Source organism: Phocoena phocoena, chromosome 5 (genome assembly GCF_963924675.1).
Source record: "Phocoena phocoena chromosome 5, mPhoPho1.1, whole genome shotgun sequence".
NCBI classification, from domain to species: Eukaryota; Metazoa; Chordata; class Mammalia; order Artiodactyla; family Phocoenidae; genus Phocoena; species Phocoena phocoena.
The window spans coordinates 58119954-58142157 of NC_089223.1; the positions used below are offsets into that span (position 1 = coordinate 58119954).

A 22204-nucleotide genomic window follows, 5' to 3' on the forward strand; every position below is an offset into this window, starting at 1 on the left:
ATGCCATGCATACTACCACAGTTTGATATAAAATTATATAACTTTCCATAATTATTACTTTTGTATCTAAAAGAGAAGACAACCAAATGTTTCCTTAGACAAGAGCAGTAGAGAAAACTCGAAAGTAGTTAGTCAGCTGTGTTCCTGAAACTGAGCAGGACCCTGTAGGGCTCCTAGGCACAAAATTCTTTCTGTGCCCCCCATTTCTTGTCTGTAGGAAATAGGCTTCATTCAACCTTCATGACATTCCCGAGTTCCAAAGGGCAGGTTCAAACAGTTGCTAATCAGGGAAGGGAGGGGGATGCAGAGACAAGGGAGAGGCAGTCAAGAAACAATAGTGATGCCTTGGGGCAGGATCCTGGTTCCTCCTCAAGAGATACATATAACAATATCTTTGAGCTCTTCTGTAGAACCAACCCCCCCCCCCCCCCAATGGAGGATGTTAACTACTTGATGAAGCATTCTTCATTGCAGAGAGAAGGTCATAGTTCAATAACCTGCAGAACCACAGAAGCCTATCACAAGACCACGGGATGCCAAATGATTTCTGGATTGAAGGAATGCAGGCCCTACATGCACACTGATCCTTATCAGCAACACTGCCCCTTGAACCATTACTATAAGACTCCTTACAACCCCACCCCCAGGTGGGGACACACACTTTTGAGGGCATTAGTCCACTGTGGGCCCCTATCCCTGGCAAAAGAATAAAGCTATTCCTTTCTACTTCACCCAAAACTTAGTCTCCGAAGTTCAACTTGGTGCCTGTGCACTGAGGTCAGGTTTTGGCAACACTGCCACCTTGGGGCATCCCTTTCCTTCTTTTATCTGCTCAAATTGACCTATGAAATTGACCTCAGATTGACCTCAGAGCTATGAAACCTCTCTGAGCACCCCATTCAAAAACCAGCCTGAATACTTCTCTCCATTGATAAAGTATAAATTGACTGAGGCCAGGGACATGTTTTGCCTTATTTCCCACAGTATATTGTGGGAGTGGGATAATCTGAAATTTTAAAAGGGTGGACAGGGAAAGCCTCTTTGAGAAGGTTACACTGGAACAAAGACTTGAAGGAGATGAGAAAGTTAACCTTGTGGCTATCTGGGGGGGTGAAGGGTAGGAGAATGGAAACTTTAAGTCTAACCTGAGCAAGCCTGATGCATTTGTGGAAAGGCAAGGAAGCCAAGTGAGCAAGGGGAAGAGTAGTAGGAGAGTAGGTCAAGAGTTGCTAAAGGGGTCAGGATTTGGGACTTTGCTTTTATTGAGATAAGAAGTTACTCAGGTTGGATCAAAGGTGTGAAGTACTTGATCTGCATTTTAAAGGGATTACAGTATGGCTTTTTGAGAATAAATCAGAAGAGAGACTCACATTCTAAGAGTATCCCTCTGGCAATTACGCTGAGAATAAATTTAAGAAGGACAAGAAATAAAGCAAGGAGACCAATTAAAGGGCTGTAACAAAACAGCAGAGGAGGGCTTCCCTGGTGGCACAGTGGTTGAGAGTCCGCCTGCTGATGCAGGGGACACGGGTTCATGCCCCGGTCCAGGAAGATCCCACATGCAGCCGAGCGGCTGGGCCTGAGAGCCATGGCCGCTGAGCCTGCGCGTCCGGAGCCTGTGCTCCGCAACGGGAGAGGCCACAACAGCGAGAGGCCCGCGTACCGCAAAAAAAAAAAACAAAACAGCAGAGGAGAGAGGATAAGGGCTGGAATCCAGGTGGTAGCAATGAAGATACTAAATCTGGCAGGATATGCTCATGAGATTGGGTGTGCAGTGTGAGTGAAAAGAAACAAATCAAAGATGGTGTATGGTTTAGGGCTGGAGCACCTGGAAGAACAGAGTAACCATTTACTAAGAAGGAAAGGACAGATGGGAAAACACCAAAAGTGTAGTTCTAGGATTGTGACCCTTATTAGAAATCTAGGTGGATATATCAAGTTAACTGTTGAATCTAGGAGTCTGGAGTTAAGAAATGGAGATAGAAGTCTGGGAATCATGAGATGATGTTTACAGCCATATGGACATATGAGATCAACTACAGAGAAAGAATGGATAGTGCCTAGACTACATCTAGGATTACGCTCCAGTCCAGAGCAACAAGAGGCTGTGGAGATGAGGAACGAGTAAAGGAAGCTAAAAAGGAGGGAAGCTGCTGCTGGGGAAGCTGCTGAGGAAGGAAAGAAGCAAGAGAGGATGGTGTACCCAAAGCAAAGTGAAGAAAATCTTCCAAGAATGCGCTTGATACAAATTCTCCACAGGTTACCTTACTAAATTCATCCTACTCATCCTTCCCAGAAAGTCACTTTTTTGATAAGCCCTCTCTGACCAGTCCTGCCTTAGATAGACGATCCCCCACTGTGTCCCTAAATCACAGTGTGGGCCTCAATTATAAGACTTATCACATTGGGCTTCCCTGGTGGCGCAGTGGTTGAGAGTCCGCCTGCCGATGCAGGGGACGCGGGTTTGTGCCCCGGTCCGGGAAGATCCCACATGCTGCAAGGCGGCTGGGCCCGTGAGCCATGGCCGCTGGGCCGGCGTGTCCAGAGCCTGTGCTCCGCAACGGGAGAGGCCCGCATACCACAAAAAAAAAAAAAAAAAAAGACATCGCATTTATGACTGCAGCTTCACTTCTCTGCCCTTTCTTTCCCCTTAGAAATGCAAGTTCCATGAGGGCCAGAAGCTTCACCAGAATGCTGGAATCTAGTGATATCTCTGGCAAATCAGGAGGAAGTTACATTTATTGACAGCCTACAGTGTAGCAGGCAACATGTCAATACCTTTACTCAGGTGTTTGAAAATTGTTAGAAAAAAAAATGAAGGAAGTACTGAATGAATAGCAGAGGTAACACAGATGACAGAAAAGGCAACTCAGTACACAGGTAGAACCCTGGAGTGAAGACCCATGCATTAGGGCACCACAGCTTAATAGCAATAGCAACAAGACTACTCAGGTAACTCTTCTTGCTCTCATCAAGCAAAATTCTCGAATATAATTTTGTTTCCTTTATGGATTTTCCTGTGGAGTTAGGAAGTGATAACTAGCAAGCACAAATATCTGTTCTAACTGGCTGTTGCATATCTCACTGTGCCTGAATAAATTAGCATACATTTTTAGACATTAGTCTAATGTAAATTTGGTTGGTTTGTTTCCTTTTGGACTTCCACGGATGATCATTCTGCTTGTTTTTCGTTTTTCAAGTGCCAAAATCAGGTTGTGTGATCAAGATGGGAATGACCCAGGCAATTGCAAGAGATTGTGATACAAGAAACCCAGGGCATGCTTACTATATGACTGACTGTCAAAGGAAAATATTGATTTCCATCTATTTTTATCTCTCGTTGATACACAGTAATGGTCACAGTCAAGATTCTTGCGTGGACTGGGTAGAGATTGTTATGCAATGAACTGAGCAAAAAATTATTTTTTGTGGTTGCTTGAAATATGATCCATTTTTCTGTTTGAATTTATTCCCTAAACTGAAAAGATAGAAATCCTAGAGCCATACGAATACATTCCAGGTTTAAACTTAACATTTGTTAGTGTAGCCAATCTTACTAAGCTTGATCAATGCGTGAAGCTCTGACAAATTATGGTTTGTAGTCCTTTAAAGATCAAACTTGACTGTGTTGACACAGCTAAGGTAATTTATTCTTAAGGTCCTGAGTGGGCTTGGATTTGGTCTCCCTCTAAGATACCTGCATCATCTCTAAGTTCAACAGAGTCAAAGACAATTTTGGATGAAATTATTGGATAAATGGTATCAGGTGGATAAAACCTTTGCCATGGTTTTCATGTTTTAAAATGTATTGGACAGTGATACTTTCTCTATTTTTATTGACATCAGGAAGATGAGAATTCACAAGTATATAATTTCTTGTTAGTAACCCATCTATCAATTTCTATAACCAAGCTGCTAATCCCTTTGTATTTTTATGTCCTAAGTATATCCGAAATCTAAATCCTCTTCCTGCCTTCCAAGACAACCAGTCACCTGGCAAGAGACTGATGCAGCCAAGTTAGCCACGTTTCTGATTTTGGAAACAACCTATCACCTAGATTTTTCCTTAGAATAGTGTCTTCTTGAATGGACAGAACGATTACATTATGTTAGAATTTGCCAGGCTCTATGTATTACAAATGCTTTGTGTACTGTGTTTAACAGCTATTTCCCCAAGACTCATTTTGAGAGTATTTAATCCCACGCACGGTTCCTTAGTCTTCAGCCTACCAGATCCCAGCTTTCTAACCCTATCACACTGGCCTTTGGTGCTGGGGTCCTACCTTGCCCTGTTCATGAAGATATGGTTTGATATTTACTCACACAAAATAAAAGCAGGGAAGAACACGGGAAGTTTTCTTAGCAAAATTTTATTTTATAAGCAAATTTCAATTTTATGAACTATATTGATAATAGAAAAAAAAAGGGTTCTTTGACTCATCAATAGGATATGGGTTGAACAACAGAGAGTTCTTGAATAGAATTACTGTGAAGGTAGAAACACACTCAAGTTGGACATGGAGTTAGGACTTTTTACAGTTAATGTCTTAACTGTATGCTAAGCCATTTTTATTTTATGGTATGTATCTTACCTTAACTTCCACATGTGCCATCAGTACTGCAAAATTGGTTAGGTGGTTACAAGAGCATGTAGTATGTGTCTTATTTGTTGTCAGGAGCCGACAGCCTTGGGTTGACCAATAACCTGTCATTGTGCGCTTGGAATAGCTCCAAAATGAACAGTTAGGATTGAAGTTTTCCTCAGACTGCTACAGGAAAAAAACATCAACAAAGCCAATAACTACTTTTTGATCATGTAAGTTAGGTAGGCATTTTTTACATCTAACACAACTTCACACTATGTTTCAATTTTTGTGGAGAGGTCTACCAGAGTTTTCATATTAAGTGGGGCTTATCAATTCTAAGCAAAATTGAATATATGTTATTTATTCCCCCTGATTAGAGGTGAATTCATTTTTCAAAAGTAATATTAAAGGAATACTAGTATCATTGTCTCAGAATCACATCAATTAATTTACACTGCAAAGCAAAGAATTGCTCTATACAATGAACTTCGGATAGCATGGTTTTAAAAAATCATTGTCCAATTTACAATACAATCCTTGCATATACATAAAAATATATCTACACACAAAGACATAACTACTTGTAACATCAGTTGAGCTATGCTGAGTTCCACTGAACATACTGCTAGCTCTTTTTAATTATAGAGAAGCATTTATAAATCCATCTATGAATGTTGTTACCTTAAATATATACATATACAAGAATTATTCTCCTCCCTCATTTTGGAAAAAAAATCACTAATCAGTTTATAGACAATGAATTGCTCTATGTCAAAAAATAGGGAAAAAGAAAAAGGAAATTAAGACACTTCATGCTCTTGTTATAACAAATATAGATAATGTGAACAAAAAACTTCACATGCCATTTTTTTTACCTTGATGTGTTTAACAGTGAACACCACAGGATCAGCCAAATAAACCTTATTACTGAATTCTTTGTTTATTGCTGCTGTAATAACTGGGGAATTGACGATAACAGAATGATTGGTGGACATAGCCTCTGTTCCCAACTTCATGCTGGCATTCTCCGTGGACAAATAAGGACCCAAGTTGTTATACAGGACAAAGGCCACTCTGATCTCTCCTAAAATAAGTACATATAAATTGGGAAGAAACTGATTAGCTTGTACATCCCACTTAAATTAGAGAGTTCTAATTAGATTGTAATCAAATCTGTATAATATATATATTCACAACAAAATTCAAATATTCATTTCAACCAAAGTGCCAAGTCATTAATGAGGAAAGTCAAATGATACTGAAACAACTACGTATCAGTATTTAAAAAAAAATATGAACCTCAATCCCTAACTTATTCCATACTCAGAACTTAATTCAAGATGGATCACAGTCCTAAATATAGAAATCAGAACCAGAGAGCCTCTGGAACAAAATATAGGATACCTTTGTGATCTTGGGAAGGCAAAGATGCCTTGGATAGGACTCAAAAAACACTAACCATAAAATAAAAAATGGTAAACTAAACTTTATCAAAATTGAAACTTTGTGCCTATCAAAATACAGCATTAAGAAAATGAATAGGCAAGCCACAAACTAGGAAATATATATACACATATGACTCAAATATATAAAGCATTTCTGCTACTCAACAGTAAAATTATAAATAACATACTAAAATGGAAAAAGACATAAAAACATACTTTAAAAATAGATATATAAAAAGCTAAATGGGACTTCCCTGGTGGCACATTGGTTAAGAATCTGCCTGCCAATGCAGGGGACATGGGTTCGAGCCCTGGTCTGGGAAGATCCCACATGCTGTGGAGCAACTAAGCCTGTGCACCACAACTACTGAGCCCGTGTGCCACAACTACTGAAGCCTGCACGCCTAGAGCCCATGCTCTGCAACAAGAGAAGCCACTGCAATGAGAAGCCCGCATGCTGCAATGAAGAGTAGTCCCTGCTAGCCACAACTAGAGAAAGCCCATGTGCAGCAACAAAGACCCCACACAGCCAAAAATAAGGATATAAATAAATAAATTTTTAAAAAAGCTAATAGACACATAAAAATTAACATCATTAGTAATTAGGGAAATTAAAATCATATTGGGATACCATTTCATACCCACTAGGATCTCTGAAATCCACACTATAAAATACTAGCCACACTAATGTTAGTAAAAATGTGGAACAAATGAAATTCTGCATACTACTAGTGAGAGTGTAATATGGTTCAACTACTTGGAAAAATGTTTGGCAATTTCTTACAAAGTTAAACATATATCTACCCTTCCTAGATACATGAAAATATATATCCACAAAGAAAAAATGTTGTATAAGAATGTTTATAACATCCTTATCCAAAACAGCTCCAAACTAGAAACAACTCAAAAATCTATCAATAGGAGAGTAAATAAATTATGCCTTATTAAAATAATAGAGTTACTATGCATCAATAAAGAACAAACTAATGATAGATGGAGCATCATGACTGAATCACAAAAATATTATACTGAGATAAAGAATACAGACAGAAAGAGTACATACTGTATGATTCCAGTTACATGAAGTCTAAGAACAGGTAAAATTTGTCTTTAGAAATAGTAATGAGAAGAAAGTAGTTCATCAGGTGGGGAGATGGGGTGAGAAGAGTGAAAAGAGGTATCAGGACATTTTCTGGGTAATACATGAGATTTTCATCTTAGTTTATGTGGTGTCACAGAAGAATGTACAACTATCACATTCATCAAGCTAAACACAAGATATGTGCATTTTATTTTATGCAAATTACAACCAAAACAAAACAAAGATTCAAAATCTTTACCTGTGGTTGCCAAGGGGGAGATGGTGTGAGGGAGGGATGGATTGGGAGTTTGGGATTAGCAGATGCAAACTATTATATATAGAATGGGTAAACAAGGTCCTACTGTAGAGCCCAGGGAACTATATTCAATATCCTGTGATAAACCATAATGGAAAAGAATATAAAAAGAATGTATATTATGCATAACTGAATCACTTTGCTGTACAGCAGAAATTAACACAGTATTGTAAATCAACTATACTTCAATAAAATAAAATTTTAAAAAATCTTTGTCTTAAACTTCAATTATCATGCTCTTTTAAGATCACTATCTCCATACCTCCTTCTACCTTATTTTTTTTTCCCTTATGGCGATCTTTTACAAGTAATCCTCTGTAAAGTTAACCTTCTTTTAGGATGTTTTTAAAATTTTGTGTCATTTCCTTTCTTAAAATAAGTCAAGCCCTATGTTTTACTTCCAGTATAAATTCATTTTGGTGGATCCCCAAGAGACAGGAACTGCACTGACCACTGTGGTAACTAAGACGAGGAAGCCCCAGTCCTTATCCCTGAATCTTAGAGTCAAGTGGGAATAAAGACAATAAATTTTTTTTCCTCCATTTTTTTGAGGAGGAAGGGAGCTGTCTTGCTCTTACTCTCATGGAGATCATCTCCTAGAGAAAGAGTCAGACAATAAGCAGGCAACTTAAAAATAATAATAATAAATAATAATATAGTTTCATATAATGGTAAGTAAAAATGCTATGAAGAAGCGCTGGCAGAAAATGGCTAATGGGAAAATAGTGATTGGGAAAGAGTAGTCCACCTTCGAGGAGATAGGAAAAGCTTTCCTGAAGGGTTAAGATTTATAATGAGCAGTGAATGACAGAGAAGTTTCTATAAAAAGAAATATAAAATATGCATTCCAGAAGCAAGAAAATGCAAACATCTGATGAAGGAACACTCTTGGTGTGTTTGAGGAATAGAATCAAGACTGAATTAGGGAACCCTGTGCACTGTAGATAAAAATATAATTGATATAGCCACTATGGAAAATAGTATGGAGAGTCCTCAAAAAATTAAAAATAGAACTGCCATATGATCAGCAATTCTACTACCGCATATTTATCTGAAGCAAACAGAAACACTGACTTGAAAAAACCTATGCACCCTCATTTTCATTGCAGAACTATTTATAATAGCCAAGACATGTAAACAACCTAAATGCCTACTGATGGATGAATGGATAAAGAAAATGTTATATATATAATTATACATAGAAATATAAAATGGGGAATGGAATATTATTCAGCCAAAAAAGGGAAATTTTGCCATTTGCTATAACCTGGATGGACCTTGAGGGCATTATGCTAAGTGAAATAAGTCAGATAAAGATAAATATCTCACTTACGTGTGGAATCTTACAAACAAACAAAAAAATAAAGAAAACAGACTGCTAGTTGCTAGAGGTGAGGAGTGGGAGTAGGCAAAATGGGTGAAGAAGGTAAAATGTAAAAACTTCCATTTATAAAATAAACAAGTCATGGGGATGTAATGTGTGGCATGGTGACTACAGTTAATATTGGGTTGGTCAAAAAGTTCGTTTGGGGTTTTCTATAACATCTTACGGAAAAACTCGAACGAACTTTTTGGCCAACCCAATAATACTGTGTTGTCTATTATGAAAGTTGATATAAGAGTACATCTTAGGGCTTCCCTGGTGGCGCAGTGGTTGAGAGTCCGCCTGCCGATGCAGGGGACACGGGTTCGTGTCCCGGTCCGGGAAGATCCCACATGCCGCGGAGCGGCTGGGCCCGTGAGCCATGGCCGCTGAGCCTGCGCGTCCGGAGCCTGTGCTCCGCAGCGGGAGAGGCCACAACAGTGAGAGGCCCACGTACCGCAAAAAAAACCAACAAAACAGACGTGAGGTGGAGCAGCTGAGGCAGGAATGAAGTGGGCTGGGGAGCATGTGGTAGGCCTGTTAAGTCACTTGATTTCATTCTAAGCATAACTGGAGGTGAACTGGTCAGACTCATGTTTCAGGAAGAACACTTTGTCAACAGGACATACTGTTGTGGGGCAAGAGTCAAAGAAGGGAAACCAGTCAGGAAGCTAATGCAGGAATCTGATTTCGTGTTATAGAAAATCTTATTGCACACTCATGTGTATAAAATTGATGACTAATAAGGACCTGCTGTATAAAAAAATAAATAAAATTCAAAATTTTAAATAAATAAATAAAAGAGTAAAAAAAAAAGGAAAATCTTACTGCTGCCTCAAAATTCACAGTCAATTTAGCAACATAGTACTATTTATAAATTCAGTCTTATAAGATTTCCAACACTTATACAGAATTTTGTTCTGCTGGTAACAAACATAATTTGTTTTTCTTGATATTATTTAACAGTCTCTTCTTTTTTCAAAACTATTTACCTTGTAATATGAAAAATCAGCTTTCAGTTGGTTGCTACAACCTGAAGTCATCTTCCTATCACCTAGCAGGTTAAAGGATCTCACTTCCTTAGCAAAAAATATGTTTAAAAAGTTTTAGGGACTTCCCTAAAGTGGCACGGTGGTTAAGAATCTGCCTGCCAATGCAGGGGACAAGGGTTCGAGCCATCTGGGAAGTTCCCACATGCCGTGGAACAACTAAGCCCGTGAGCCACAACTACTGAGCCCGCAAGCCACGACTACTGAAGCCTGCACACCTAGAACCTGTGCTCCGCAACAAGAGAAGCCACTGCAATGAGAAGCCCGTGCACCGCAATGAAGAGTATCCCCCCTTCACTGCAACTAGAAAAAGCCCGCATGTGGAAATGAAGTCCCAGTGCAGTCAAAATATAAATAAAGAAAATTTAAAAAAAATTAATATTAGTGAGGCTTCAGACATACTTTCTCTGTGGGATTATTTATTTACTTAATTTTAATTATATTCAATGAATAAAACCTAGTACTAAATCAATTGATATCTACCAGTTCCATTCCCCAAAAGCATCTCCTTACATTTATATTTTTTATATGCTTTGCAAAGGAAAAGCATAGAAACACCCTCAAAAAGAAGTTAATAAAGAAAAAACACATATAATTTTAAAATTACAAGTAAAATTTCCATTTGAAATTTTAGAAACAAAATCTGTCAACTTGGTGAGAGTTATTCCTTTTAAGGAAAAAAGTCAGAACATCTGGATTTTGCTGTTTATTAATTTCCCTTACATTCAAGTTTCTGATAGTTTTCTACAACTGAAAATTAACAACAATTTCCAAATCTAATTGAGAATTTTGTAGAGCAAATATCATTGCAATATTGTTGGTACAGGAGCTAAGAAAGAGGAGGAAGAGGAGGTGAAGAAAGAGAACAGTGTAGTGAGAGGAGAGGAGAGCTTTTAGATAGCAGATCTAAAATTTGAAGCCAAGATGCAATGAATTAATGACAAGTTCAATTCCATCAAGCTTAATAAATAAATTCTAACCTACCATTTCGGCCATTTTGTTTTAGAGTATTTGCAGAGAGCTGGATAGTGCTTCCATGACCCATGTTTTCTGGAAACTTTAGGTCTTCTAAGTTTCCTTCAGTGCTCAGCCTTGCAACCTCCAATTCTATTAATGGCAAAGACATATCAGTGGTCGTTGAGAAACATGACAAATTTAAGATAATCTAATTATTGAAATATTTCTGAAATCAAAACACTGGAATTAATGTTCTGTCTGCCATACTTTATAGTACTTCAGTCTTCTATTTAGAAGTTTTTTTAGTGTTTTAATTTTTTTCAAAATAAAGCAAATAAAAGCTATTAAAATCAAGTAGATAAGAATACAAGGATATCAATTATAAAGTCTAGACTTTAAAACTCAAGCTCAAATCCTTACAATTTGTCATTGACTATAAGTTTACTTTCAAAATGTTATCTTTATTTTATGAATTAAGTGAAAATCCTTTTATAATCTAGAGCTGTACTATTATGTCAATATTGACTTATCTTTAAATGTAATAAGTTTGAAATAGCTTTATCAAATGTTCTGAAATAAAACTGTCAGCTACATCCTTAGACACATTAAAAATAGATTTATACTCTTTATGAGCCAATAACACAATTATCAAAACTTGTTTTATCACCTTCATGTAAATGACTGGCTTCTTTACAGTTTATAATTCAGAGACATTCTTATTATAACTGAAGTGATCCATAAGGATAAAATTTTAAATACTACTGTACATACACAGATACACACATACATAAAAACTGAAAAAAAAAATACACGGACCTCATTGTAAGTGATCTCAGGCTAATATATTCAATATTGGAATGTCCTTAGGAGGATACATACATGATTATGAGGATACTTCTAAGCTAATGATAGGTGATACCCTCCTAATTATAGAAAAAGGATAACTTATCTCCACTGAAATAAAGTATCACTCATGATATCTGGTCCGCTATCGATGATACATTTTCTTTTCTCTCTTCTGCTGAACAAGATGATAGCTTTTTCTTGTCCCTCTCTGGCCCTTCTGTAGAACAAAGGCCACTTACGAATATTGTCTGTGTTCTCCCTGACGATGTCAGTCTTCAAAAGGTTATCAGCCAGCACAAAAGCACTTTCCTCCACAGTGTCAAGCAACATGGTGGCTGCACGTAGTTGATCACTTGTAGTCAGGTCTCTCCAGGCATTCAAGGCTTGTGGCTGGAGGAGGTTGTTAACTGTCTCGACCATTGCCTACGAAAAGGATGAACAGAATGACTGAGGTCTCCAGTGAACCCACAGGGCTGTCAGAAATCCAGGCATACATGTTGCCCAGCAAGTAAGGATCAGTGATGCACATGAGTTCAGTATTGTCCCAGCCTCCCCTGTGACATGCTGCAGTGGAAGCATTCATTATTTTGCTCTGTAAGACCCTAGCTGAGATTTTGCAAGGCAACAGGAAAAGCTGCTTTTGTTCTGAAGGACAACAAATAGATCCATGGTTGCTTCTTAAAATCAATAGCAAAGGCTTCAATAAGACTATAATTACATAGTTAAAATTATTTGGTTGGTGAACTGTTGGCAAGTAATTTAAACTAATACTTTTATCACATCGCCACACAAAAAAAAGATTTTCTCTATACATCACCATAAAACTAGATGCTAAACATAACAGAAATCAAAAGGATGACTATAGACAGGACAATACAAGAATCTGTCGCCTATAGGTTGAAGGACTTTGAGCAAACCAATTTTTTTTCTTAGTCAGCTAGTAAAATGTCAGGATAGGGAAAATATCAAAGCATACATACTCCCAGGGGCTTTGGATGTGTTACATGTGGAGAGAAACCTTCGTGCTGTTTATTACTAGGAAGGGGAATAAACAGTTGGAACTTGCTACCTATGGCCCTCAGGTGTTTTTCCTTAAAAAAAAAACAGCAGTAGGTACACTCACACATAGAGATAAGGCACCACGTTTCTCTTTGCTTCATCCAAAAGAATCATCTTTCTAGTTACAATTTATATATTTCCTGTGGTTAGCTCAATACTCCAGGTTACAAGAAAAGACAGTTCTTCCAATAAGGTCTTCTTAAGGTTTCACTCAAACATAGAGAATTGCAAAACAGAAAAATACAACACCGGCAGTTTGAAAGTGATCATCCTTGAACCTGTTGATTATCAAATATGCATCTAATCTGGAAATGAAGTTGAATAAACAGCCAACACAGGCAATTTCCAGGCAGCACATAGGTGTTTAGAAACAGGACTCACATTATTGACACTGTTGGCAGAGGGACAGGGAAAGACTGGAGAAATATCCATTACAGCTGCAGTGTTTTCTTCTGGCTGGTGTTTTCATAGTAACTAAGTAACAACTGTTAAAAATTCAGCTTCATAATGAAACACCTTGGCTGACAATTAACACCAGCTTCAAAAACTAATTTGCCTTTTGATAAAAATTGTTTTTCTTGATATTTTTCCCAGCTATTCCAAGTTCTGGCCAAAAATCATCATCACTGGACTTTTATGTAAAATAGTTCTACTTGCAACTTGAGTATTTTGCATCATTTAAAAAAAAACCTCTCGAGTTTAATGACTGGTTATTTTCACATAGTATGCTTAGCTCTGTCACTTGTTCTGGGTTTAAAGCATGACCTAGAAGCCAGACAAAAGCATTTCTGGATCACAACAATCTGATCTGCTTTTCAGGAAGTTTTCTATGGGGTGATGCCAACAGGATATGCCAAAAAAAGGAGGTGCCAGATAGAAATCAAACAAAAAGAAGTTTAGGTATTTTCTGACGCCAAACAGAGGACACTGACCTCTTGAGTGTAAGGAAATATTCTTTCTGGGATTAGATGATCCTCTGAATTCATTAGAAACGCTCTGAAAACCCCATATGAAACAGAAATTATGCCTGTGCTTTATGGAGCAGCCATTTTAACGTTAGTAAATAATCTTACATTGATTAATTTAAACCTTACCTCAGGGAAGAATTTTTGGGAATAATGCAATGTTTCTGTTCTGCTCTTTATTGCTTTTAATGTTTTAAATTATAAAAAGGCAAAAGGAGGAAAGAAAGAAAAGAAAAAAGAAAAAGAAGCAACTATGGTCAACTCTGGGAATGTTCTAAATAGAAAACTGTTTACAACAGACTGCTTTAGCTAAAATACTGTCTTTAAATTGACAGCAAATAAATCAAACACACCCCCATTATCTTAGTTTTGCAACTGAAAATGTATAAGGTGCAATATTTTTTCATAGTTATACATTTGTATACATTTCAACAACTGCATCTTCCCAAATAAAATATAGTCTTTAGAGAAGTTTTCTATTAAAGGCCGAAGGATTTCCAAGTTCATCGCAGAAACGACAGACTTAAAATATGGCCCTAAAACCTGGGTGGGTTAAGACACAAATCTAATATTTATTTATTCTTAAAACAGCACCTGTTATGATTGCCCAAGTATAACTGAAAGGAAATGTCAACACAAGAATTGAGAGAGAGAATTCTCTAGTGCTAAAATCAGTGTAGGATTTGGAACTACACCTGCTGAGTTTGTAACTGGACGCTGCCACTTTACTAGTTGTGTGCTGTTGGGCAAGTTACTTCACTTCTCTGTATTCACCTGTGAATTGGAGATGATAATATAATCATTTCATAAGGTTACCTGGCTCATAATAAGTGTTTAGGTGCAATCTTTACTTCCATTTGATATCGAAGTCCAGTGTGGGAAGAAAAGAGGTCTTCACTGAATAAAGCACAAGTCATACCCGATAATTGCAAAATATTCACACTGAAGTGAGATCTGGAAGGAATACCTCTTCTACAATGCAATCTTCATAAACAGACCTGTCACACAACTTTACTACTAAGGAACAGGAGGAACATGTGTATTAAATAGTTCATAATGTGTGTTCCAGAGGCTTGAACTAACTGACCCGTTTCCTGCTAGTGAGACAGCACAATTAAGTCAATCTTAATAGCTTTATAATTGATACAATTTGTGTAAGCTTTCCAAAGGTTGCTGATGTGTCCCTGTTACCAATTTAATGAAGGCCAATTAAATAGGCACAACTCTTCGATGGTAAAAGAATATATTTCGTTTTCCCTATATATCTTGCATGTATATATTTACCCATAAATAATGACATCTGGTAATTAAGTTTTCCATATTCTTTTTTCTTTTTTGGTCAAACTACTTATTTCCATTGCTTTCATTAGCTCAACAACATTTCTTTAAAAAACAGGTTAATTTTCATTGTATTTGGTTACAAAGAAATGAGCTTGACTACACTTAGAACCAAAGCTGAACAGGAAATATACAATGAATTTGATTAAAGTGAGGTGCTGTGGCATTACTTTAATGTCCAACAGCTCTCATTAATTTCTATTTTCTGGTATAATTTTTTTCTGACCTAAAATTTACCTTCTAAAGTTGGACGGAAATAAGATTGGTTCTGAATATATCTTAAAAAAAATTATATTCTCACCACAATGCCTTGATCCAGATGGAAAAAACAAACAAACAAAAAACACCTAATGGTTTTGACATGTATAGACTGAAATAATCTAAATTTTGAGAAGTTAATTTAGTCAACAATATCTTTGCCAGAAGCTAAATGTTAATTCACTCCATTATCCTTTTTAAAACACTAGAAACTGAATAGGAGATGGACATTGGAAATGTACATTCTGGTTCTGCCACTAAATTTGTGTGCCTTTGAACAAATTGATGTTTTCTAACCAATCAACAACGTGTGAACTACAAAAGAAAATAAAACTCATCGTGTTTCAATTCGAGGGTGGTTAGGGGCATTCTACTATTAGATATTACTCTCCTCATTATACAGTTTATGGACTAGACTCTAAAGTCACTTTTTTTTTTAAGTCTTTATTGAATTTGTTACAATATTGCTTCTGTTTTATGTTTTGGTTTTTTGGCCAGGAGGCATGTGGGATCTTAGCTCCCTAGCCAAGGGATCGAACCTGCTCCCCCTGCGTTGGAAGGAGAAGTCTTAACCACTGGACCACCAGGGAAGCCCCTAAAGTCACTTTTGACTTTATAAAAATCAAATATAAATTAGGAAGTGTGAAAAGTCACTTAGATTCATACCAGGATCATGTACATAACATACCCTTCTGGACATATATTTGTATTATACAATATTATTGAACCTCTTAAGCAAATTCATTAGACTAATTTTACTCAGAGCATATAATTGTAGTATGTTTGTTAAAAGATGTTATAAACTGTATAATCACACTTTATATACTTCAAAAGGGAAGATGTACTTATTTGTTATAACTACTGTGAAAAATTTTGGAGAAAAACAGCTATATACCCTTCCAATAACAACTTTTGTCATTTTTCCAGGAGAATGTGCTTGTGAAATAGTCTAGGATTCCTTGGCAAGAATACATAAAAGGGAGCTTCCCTGGTGGTGCAGTGGTTGAGAGTCCGTCTGCTGATGCAGGGACACGGGTTCGTGCCCCTGTCCAGGAAGAGCCCACATGCCGCGGAGCAGCTGGGCCCGTGAGCCATGGCCGCTGAGCCTGCGCATCCGGAGCCTGTGCTCCGCAACGGGAGAGGCCACAACAGTGAGAGGCCCGCGTACCAAACAAAAAAAAAAAAAGAAAGAAAAAGAATACATAAAAGCGTCCATGGTTGAAGTAAGTCAGAAAGAGAAAAACAAACACCGTATACTAACACATATATATGGAATCTAAAAGAACCTAGGGGCAAGACAGGAATAAAGACGCAGATGTAGAGAATGGACTTGAGGACACAGGGAGGGGGAAGGGTAAGCTGGGACGAAGTGAGAGAGTGGCATGGACATATACACACTACCAAACGTAAAATAGATAGCTAGTGGGAAGCAGCCGCATAGCACCTAGAGGGGTAGGATAGGGAGAGCGGGAGGGAGGGAGACGCAAGAGGGAAGAGATATGGGGATATATGTATAGCTGATTCACTTTGTTATACAGCAGAAACTAACCACACCATTGTAAAGCAATTATACTCCAATAAAGATGTTAAAAAAAAAAAAAAAAGGATCCATGGTGAAAAACATATCAATGGCACTTCTTACTGAGGTGAGCTGTAAATCTTAAACTAGGCAAGCAGAACCACCTGGGAAACTTAGTTACCCTTCTTCCTTTGCTTGAAACCACTAGAATAAAGATCCAAATAGAATGAATGTCTTGTGAAAAGATATACAACTATACCACCATGGTATTTTTCTGAAGACAAGCTTTTTGATCATGATCTCATTCAGGTTTTAACTCAGGTATCAACTGCTCAAAGAGGTCTTCCACTATCAGCATATCTAGGCAGAGTCTCCCACTCTTAAATCCAAGATCTGTTTTGTTTTCTTTGTATCATGTATCATTATCTAAGATATGTCAGATATTTATTTACCTACAGGACTCTCTCAGTCAAGATCTCTCACTCAAGAAAAGGCAAGCTTCATGAGGGTGGTGACTGTGTCATCTGTAAGTGCCAAAAACTCTGCCTGGAACATAATAAGTGTTCAATAACTCTTTGCTGAATGACTGCCATCCAGTGAAGATTCACACAGGAGTTTTCTCCCTTTTCACAACAGCAGAAAACAAATCTCTGATTTTATAAGAGCAAAGATTATCTAAGCACAAATGAAAAAACCTATTAGCTAGCGAATGTTATCTGAATCATTATCATTTCAGAGACTCAATGTCACAACAGGCTCCGATTTTAGTACTTATTCACCTCTAACAGAATTATCCGTATTTGGGTCTGGCATTCTCACTAGCTTATGATGTCCTCAGGGGATACATCATGTTCATTTGTATTTTTCCAGGGTAAATTTTAGTGCCTTGAGACATTTTGGGTATTCAATAAATGCCCATTAAACAAAAATAACCTACTTCTAATATCAAATCATGAATAAAATAGGGAAACTGAAAACATCTTCGTTTAGTTCTATAACTTTTTGTTGTGTCTCCCAAGAAGTCTTCTGAGTGCTCAGATATCAGCATGGTTTGGAAGGAAGGCAGGGTGAATTACAGGGAATTAAGGAGAAAAGCAGAAGCACAGGTTATTGTAGTGAATGCAGATCACTATGCATAATGACAATATATTCTACAAAAAGCTTTCCACAATGTTTTATTTATTTATTTTGGGTTTTTTTTTTTTGGCTGAGCCACGTGGCCTGTGGGATCTTATTTCCCTGACCAGGGATTGAACCCACGCCCTCGCAGTGAAAGCTGAGAGTCCTAACCACTGGACCACCAGGAAATTCCCCCAAATGTTTTAAAATGTAAGAAAGCTCACTTTCAATGCAACTCAATGAGGTTTTATTAAATATGTATGATATGCAAAGAACTAGGGAAGTCACTGTTGCGTGAGGTTAGGAAAAATAAGGAAAACATGGAATCTGTTCTCAATTTGCCTATACTCCAAAGCAGAAGGTAAGCACGTCACATGGGACAAAAAGTAATGAATTCTTGCTGAGGAGGATCAAGAAAAGACCCCAGAGGTGTTTGGTTTTGAGTGGGACACTAAAAGATGAATAAACTTCCTTTAACTATGATGAGGAAATTTGAAGCTAAGGAACATAACAAGCAGTTGATGATTAAAAAAAAAAAAAAAAAAGAAGGTACCAAGGCAAGCTATTGTTTGGTTTGAGGCGAGGAGCATGTATGGTGCTTGAAAAGATAGTTTAAGAGATGAGTACAAGTGAGAGAAATGGTAAGTAGAAGTCAGGTTTTAGAAGATCTGCAGTATGATGGAAGTTTGGTTTTTATTGTGTAGAAAATGCACAGCCGTTAAAGATATTTAAGCAAAGGAGTTATAAGCTTAGATCTTAAGTTCTTCAGTTCATTTATTATATTTTTAAGTTCTCTCGTGTTAAAATAAAGCAAAGATTTATATATATGCAGATTATCATCAGGCAGCCCATTAGAAAGTTAAGATCAAATGTTTCCTACTAGTAGATAAATTTAAATTAATAAATTGCTGACATCCTTTTGAAAAAATGCCTAGCAATGAAATTTTATTTTACTCTTTACTTCCACATCTTTGTTTTTTGATGTGTTCTCCTGAATGCAATATTTCTTTATCAATATATACAGTAATCATGCTGAACACTGTTATTTTCTCACTATATTGTACATATGGTTATGTTTAAATATATTTCATGTATAAATTTCAGGATATATAGAGAAAGAAATAAGTCTTCAGGTCTTCTCTACTCTCATTTCTTGCTTTCTCACCGTATATATATATATATATACACCCATATATATACATATATATATAGAGAGAGAGAGTTTACATTGATTTATAATTAAAAAAATAAAAACAATTTTTCCTTCATTCTTCATTTTTGACTTCTTGATATAAAGTTTATTAGTTGAGAATAAAATAAAATAGAGTAAAAGTTTACAATCATTCCTGAATAATGCACATTGTACTCCAATTTATGTTTAGACATTGATTCGAATCGAAAATTTAAAGGTCAAATGTTAGAAGTCTTCAAAACAGTTTTAAACTTGCAGGTTTTTTATTAGAAGTCAAGATGAGTGACTGATAATTTACACATCTGATCAATGAACCTAAGGTTCTTTTTATAATCACTGTCATTTAATATTACTAAGCATATAAAAACCACTAATCTCTGAACTCCCTTTTACATTACAGTGAAGTGTTGGTATCTTCAAGTCTTAAATTAGATTGCATAACACAACTGACCTTAATATAGTAATAAGAACATTAAGTAGTAGAACAAGGTGAAACTAAAATTTCATAGAAATGACTCTGCCTCTTCAAGAAACCCCTTGTTATTTAAAAATGTATTATTTTTTAGCAAACTGTAATTGTATTATTTTTAAAATCTTATTTAGAGTTAAATGATTGAACGCTGTCAAATCTATGCTGTTTTATAGGAATTAAATGGAGCTATAAACTTGACTCAAACTTTCTGCTAACTCAACATTCATTCAACAAATATTAACTAAGTACCTTCAATTGGGATACTGCAAGAAGGACAGATATTCTCCCTTCCCTCAAAGTGGTAACAATATAGTGAGACCACTAAATAAAATACGACATGACAAGCATTATAACAGTGGAAACACGGGGTTCAAGCATTGTATTAGGCTCCATGAAGTAAAATTTCAAGCTTAAATACAACATTGACCAAACAGGCAAGGGGTAAACATGTGTTTATACATACAGAGGTGAAAGAGAACAGGCATCTCAGAGGAATTGAAAAAAAATTCCTTACAGTAGAGCAGAGTGCAAAGGGTTCAATGACAAGATTAGTAAGTGAAGGCTAGTTTTCAAAGAGGCTTGCAAACCTTGTTAAGATATTTGCAATTCTTCCAAAAGGCACCAATAAGTCACTGAAAAATTTAAGGTAGGGGAGTGATATAAAATACAATGGTTAATATTTACTGAGTGTGTTCCAGACTGTCATCTAAATGCTTTTTATGCATCAGCTCCTTTAATTTTGAGAATAACCCAACAGGTAGAAGTAGTCATTATTCTCATCTTGTAGTGAGAAAATTGAGACTCAGACAAGTTTTTTTTTTTATCTTTCTGTCATCCTTATGCAGGGGCCAGGCTAATCTTCTCTGTATCGTTCCAATTTTAGTATAATGTGCTGTCGAAGCGAGCATGAGACTCAGAGAAGTTAACTTGCTAAAGGCTAATTAGTTAACATAGGGCAGAACCAGGGTTCAAATCCATGCATTCTGGCTCTGGGAATGGAGAAAAATAGAGATTACAAAAATATTTAAAACAATTTGTTGATTAATTTACAGTTGGAAAGGGAAATGAAGTGAAATGCACAGAATTTGGGGGTAGGCAATGAGGTGGCACTCACTCAAAATGGGAATAAAGGAAAAGGAGCAAATTTTTGATTGTTAAAAGGTAGAGGATGTAAGTACATGTTGGGGGAAAGTGTGCAAAACACGATGAATTCAGGTTTGTTTATTTTGAATGCAAAGTACTTGAATTGAATTAATTTAAAAGGTCTAGAGAAGACTTGTAGGGGAGAAGAGTAACCTTCCACTACCCTCTTAGGTTTGGTGACAAGACCCAATAATTAAACTGACATAGAGTAACAGGAAAAAAGCACACAAATTTTATTTAATACAAGGGATACTTCATATGAAAAATAAAGACCTGACGAAGTAGTTAGGACTGAGAGTTGACCTGCTTTTTTAACCAGAGAATGATAAATTTGTGATGAAGTGTAAACATAAAGGAAAAGGGATTAAGCTACTAGGGGCACTAAATTGTGGGAAAGCGACTAGGAAATACATGGGGGAAACAAGTGGAAAATAAGGGTTATTTTCATTTTTGTACATTTTTTTGCTCAGATCCATTTTGGCATTGACTCCCACTCTCTGGTGATAAGAATGTTCTTCTCTTCCTGGCACATGGAAATTTTACGATCTGCTTTTAGATAGAAAGGGGGGGGATCAGAAAGCCCTTCTTCATCTGCTGTTTCTCAATTGCCTTCGGTTCAAAATAATCAATGTGCCAAAGTGACAGGTTTTGGGGTGGCATATTCTTAACCTCTTCAGTCTGCAGTTTACTAAGATATCTGCTCTTGGCATACAGGTTTAGGCGTCATAAATTCAGGAAGCTCATTGAAGCCACTGAGATGTCTGACATTACCCAGATAAACTGAGTAAAAGGAGAAGAACTGATGACCTAGAAACACTAATGATAAAGAAGAACATGTAGAAAGAATAGTCGACAACTGAGATGAAGAAAGAGTAAGTTGACAGAAGAGTGTGGTATCACAGAAGTCAAGGGAAGATTGTTTCCATCGATTTCAAAATGAACTCAATCATAAAAGTATCAAAAAAGTCCTTCTTGGGTTTCCCTGGTGGCGCAGTGGTTGAAAGTCCGCCTGCCGATGCAGGGGACATGGGTTCGTGCCCCGGTCCGGGAAGATCTCACATGCCGCGGAGCAGCTAGGCCCGTGAGCCATGGCCGCTGAGCCTGCGCGTCCGGAGCCTGTGCTCCGCAACGGGAGAGGCCGCAACAGTGAGAGGCCCGCGTACCGCAAAAAAAAAAAAAAAAGTCCTTCTTGAAATAATAATAACTCTAGTTTTTTTCTGGGTATCTAGTAAAATGGTTGTAAAATAAAGAGTAAAGCTATGGAGAAGCTGCTTTTGAGGGATAATCAGTTCAATTTTAAGTATCTTTACTTTGAAGTAGGACATTTATTCATTCAATAAGTATTTCTTGAGCATTTAATATGTCCCAATACTGTTCTAGACTCTTGATATACATCTTAAACAAAGCAGAAAAGGGGAAAAAACCCTAGAACTAAATGTTCTGTCAAGGAAAGTAAACTTAAAATCAGATAGATTTATCTATCTATCTATCATCTA

The 22204-nt window shown here is 36.9% G+C and overlaps 1 protein-coding gene and 1 pseudogene across 29 annotated transcripts in view; both read right to left on the minus strand.

Annotated features, from left to right (window-relative positions):
* Window positions 1–22204, minus strand: part of ADGRL3 (adhesion G protein-coupled receptor L3) — a 571254-nt gene that overhangs the window by 118958 nt on the left and 430092 nt on the right. For all 29 annotated transcript variants that reach the window (XM_065878047.1, XM_065878033.1, XM_065878042.1 and 26 more), the window contains 4 exons: window positions 11883–12066; window positions 10825–10947; window positions 5462–5670; window positions 4593–4769 (listed from right to left, as the gene is read on the minus strand). In XM_065878047.1, the coding sequence (XP_065734119.1) occupies window positions 4593–4769; window positions 5462–5670; window positions 10825–10947; window positions 11883–12066 (693 nt within the window). The remainder of the gene's footprint in view (window positions 1–4592; window positions 4770–5461; window positions 5671–10824; window positions 10948–11882; window positions 12067–22204) is intronic.
* On the minus strand, window positions 20355–20473 carry LOC136124012 (U6 spliceosomal RNA; annotated as a pseudogene).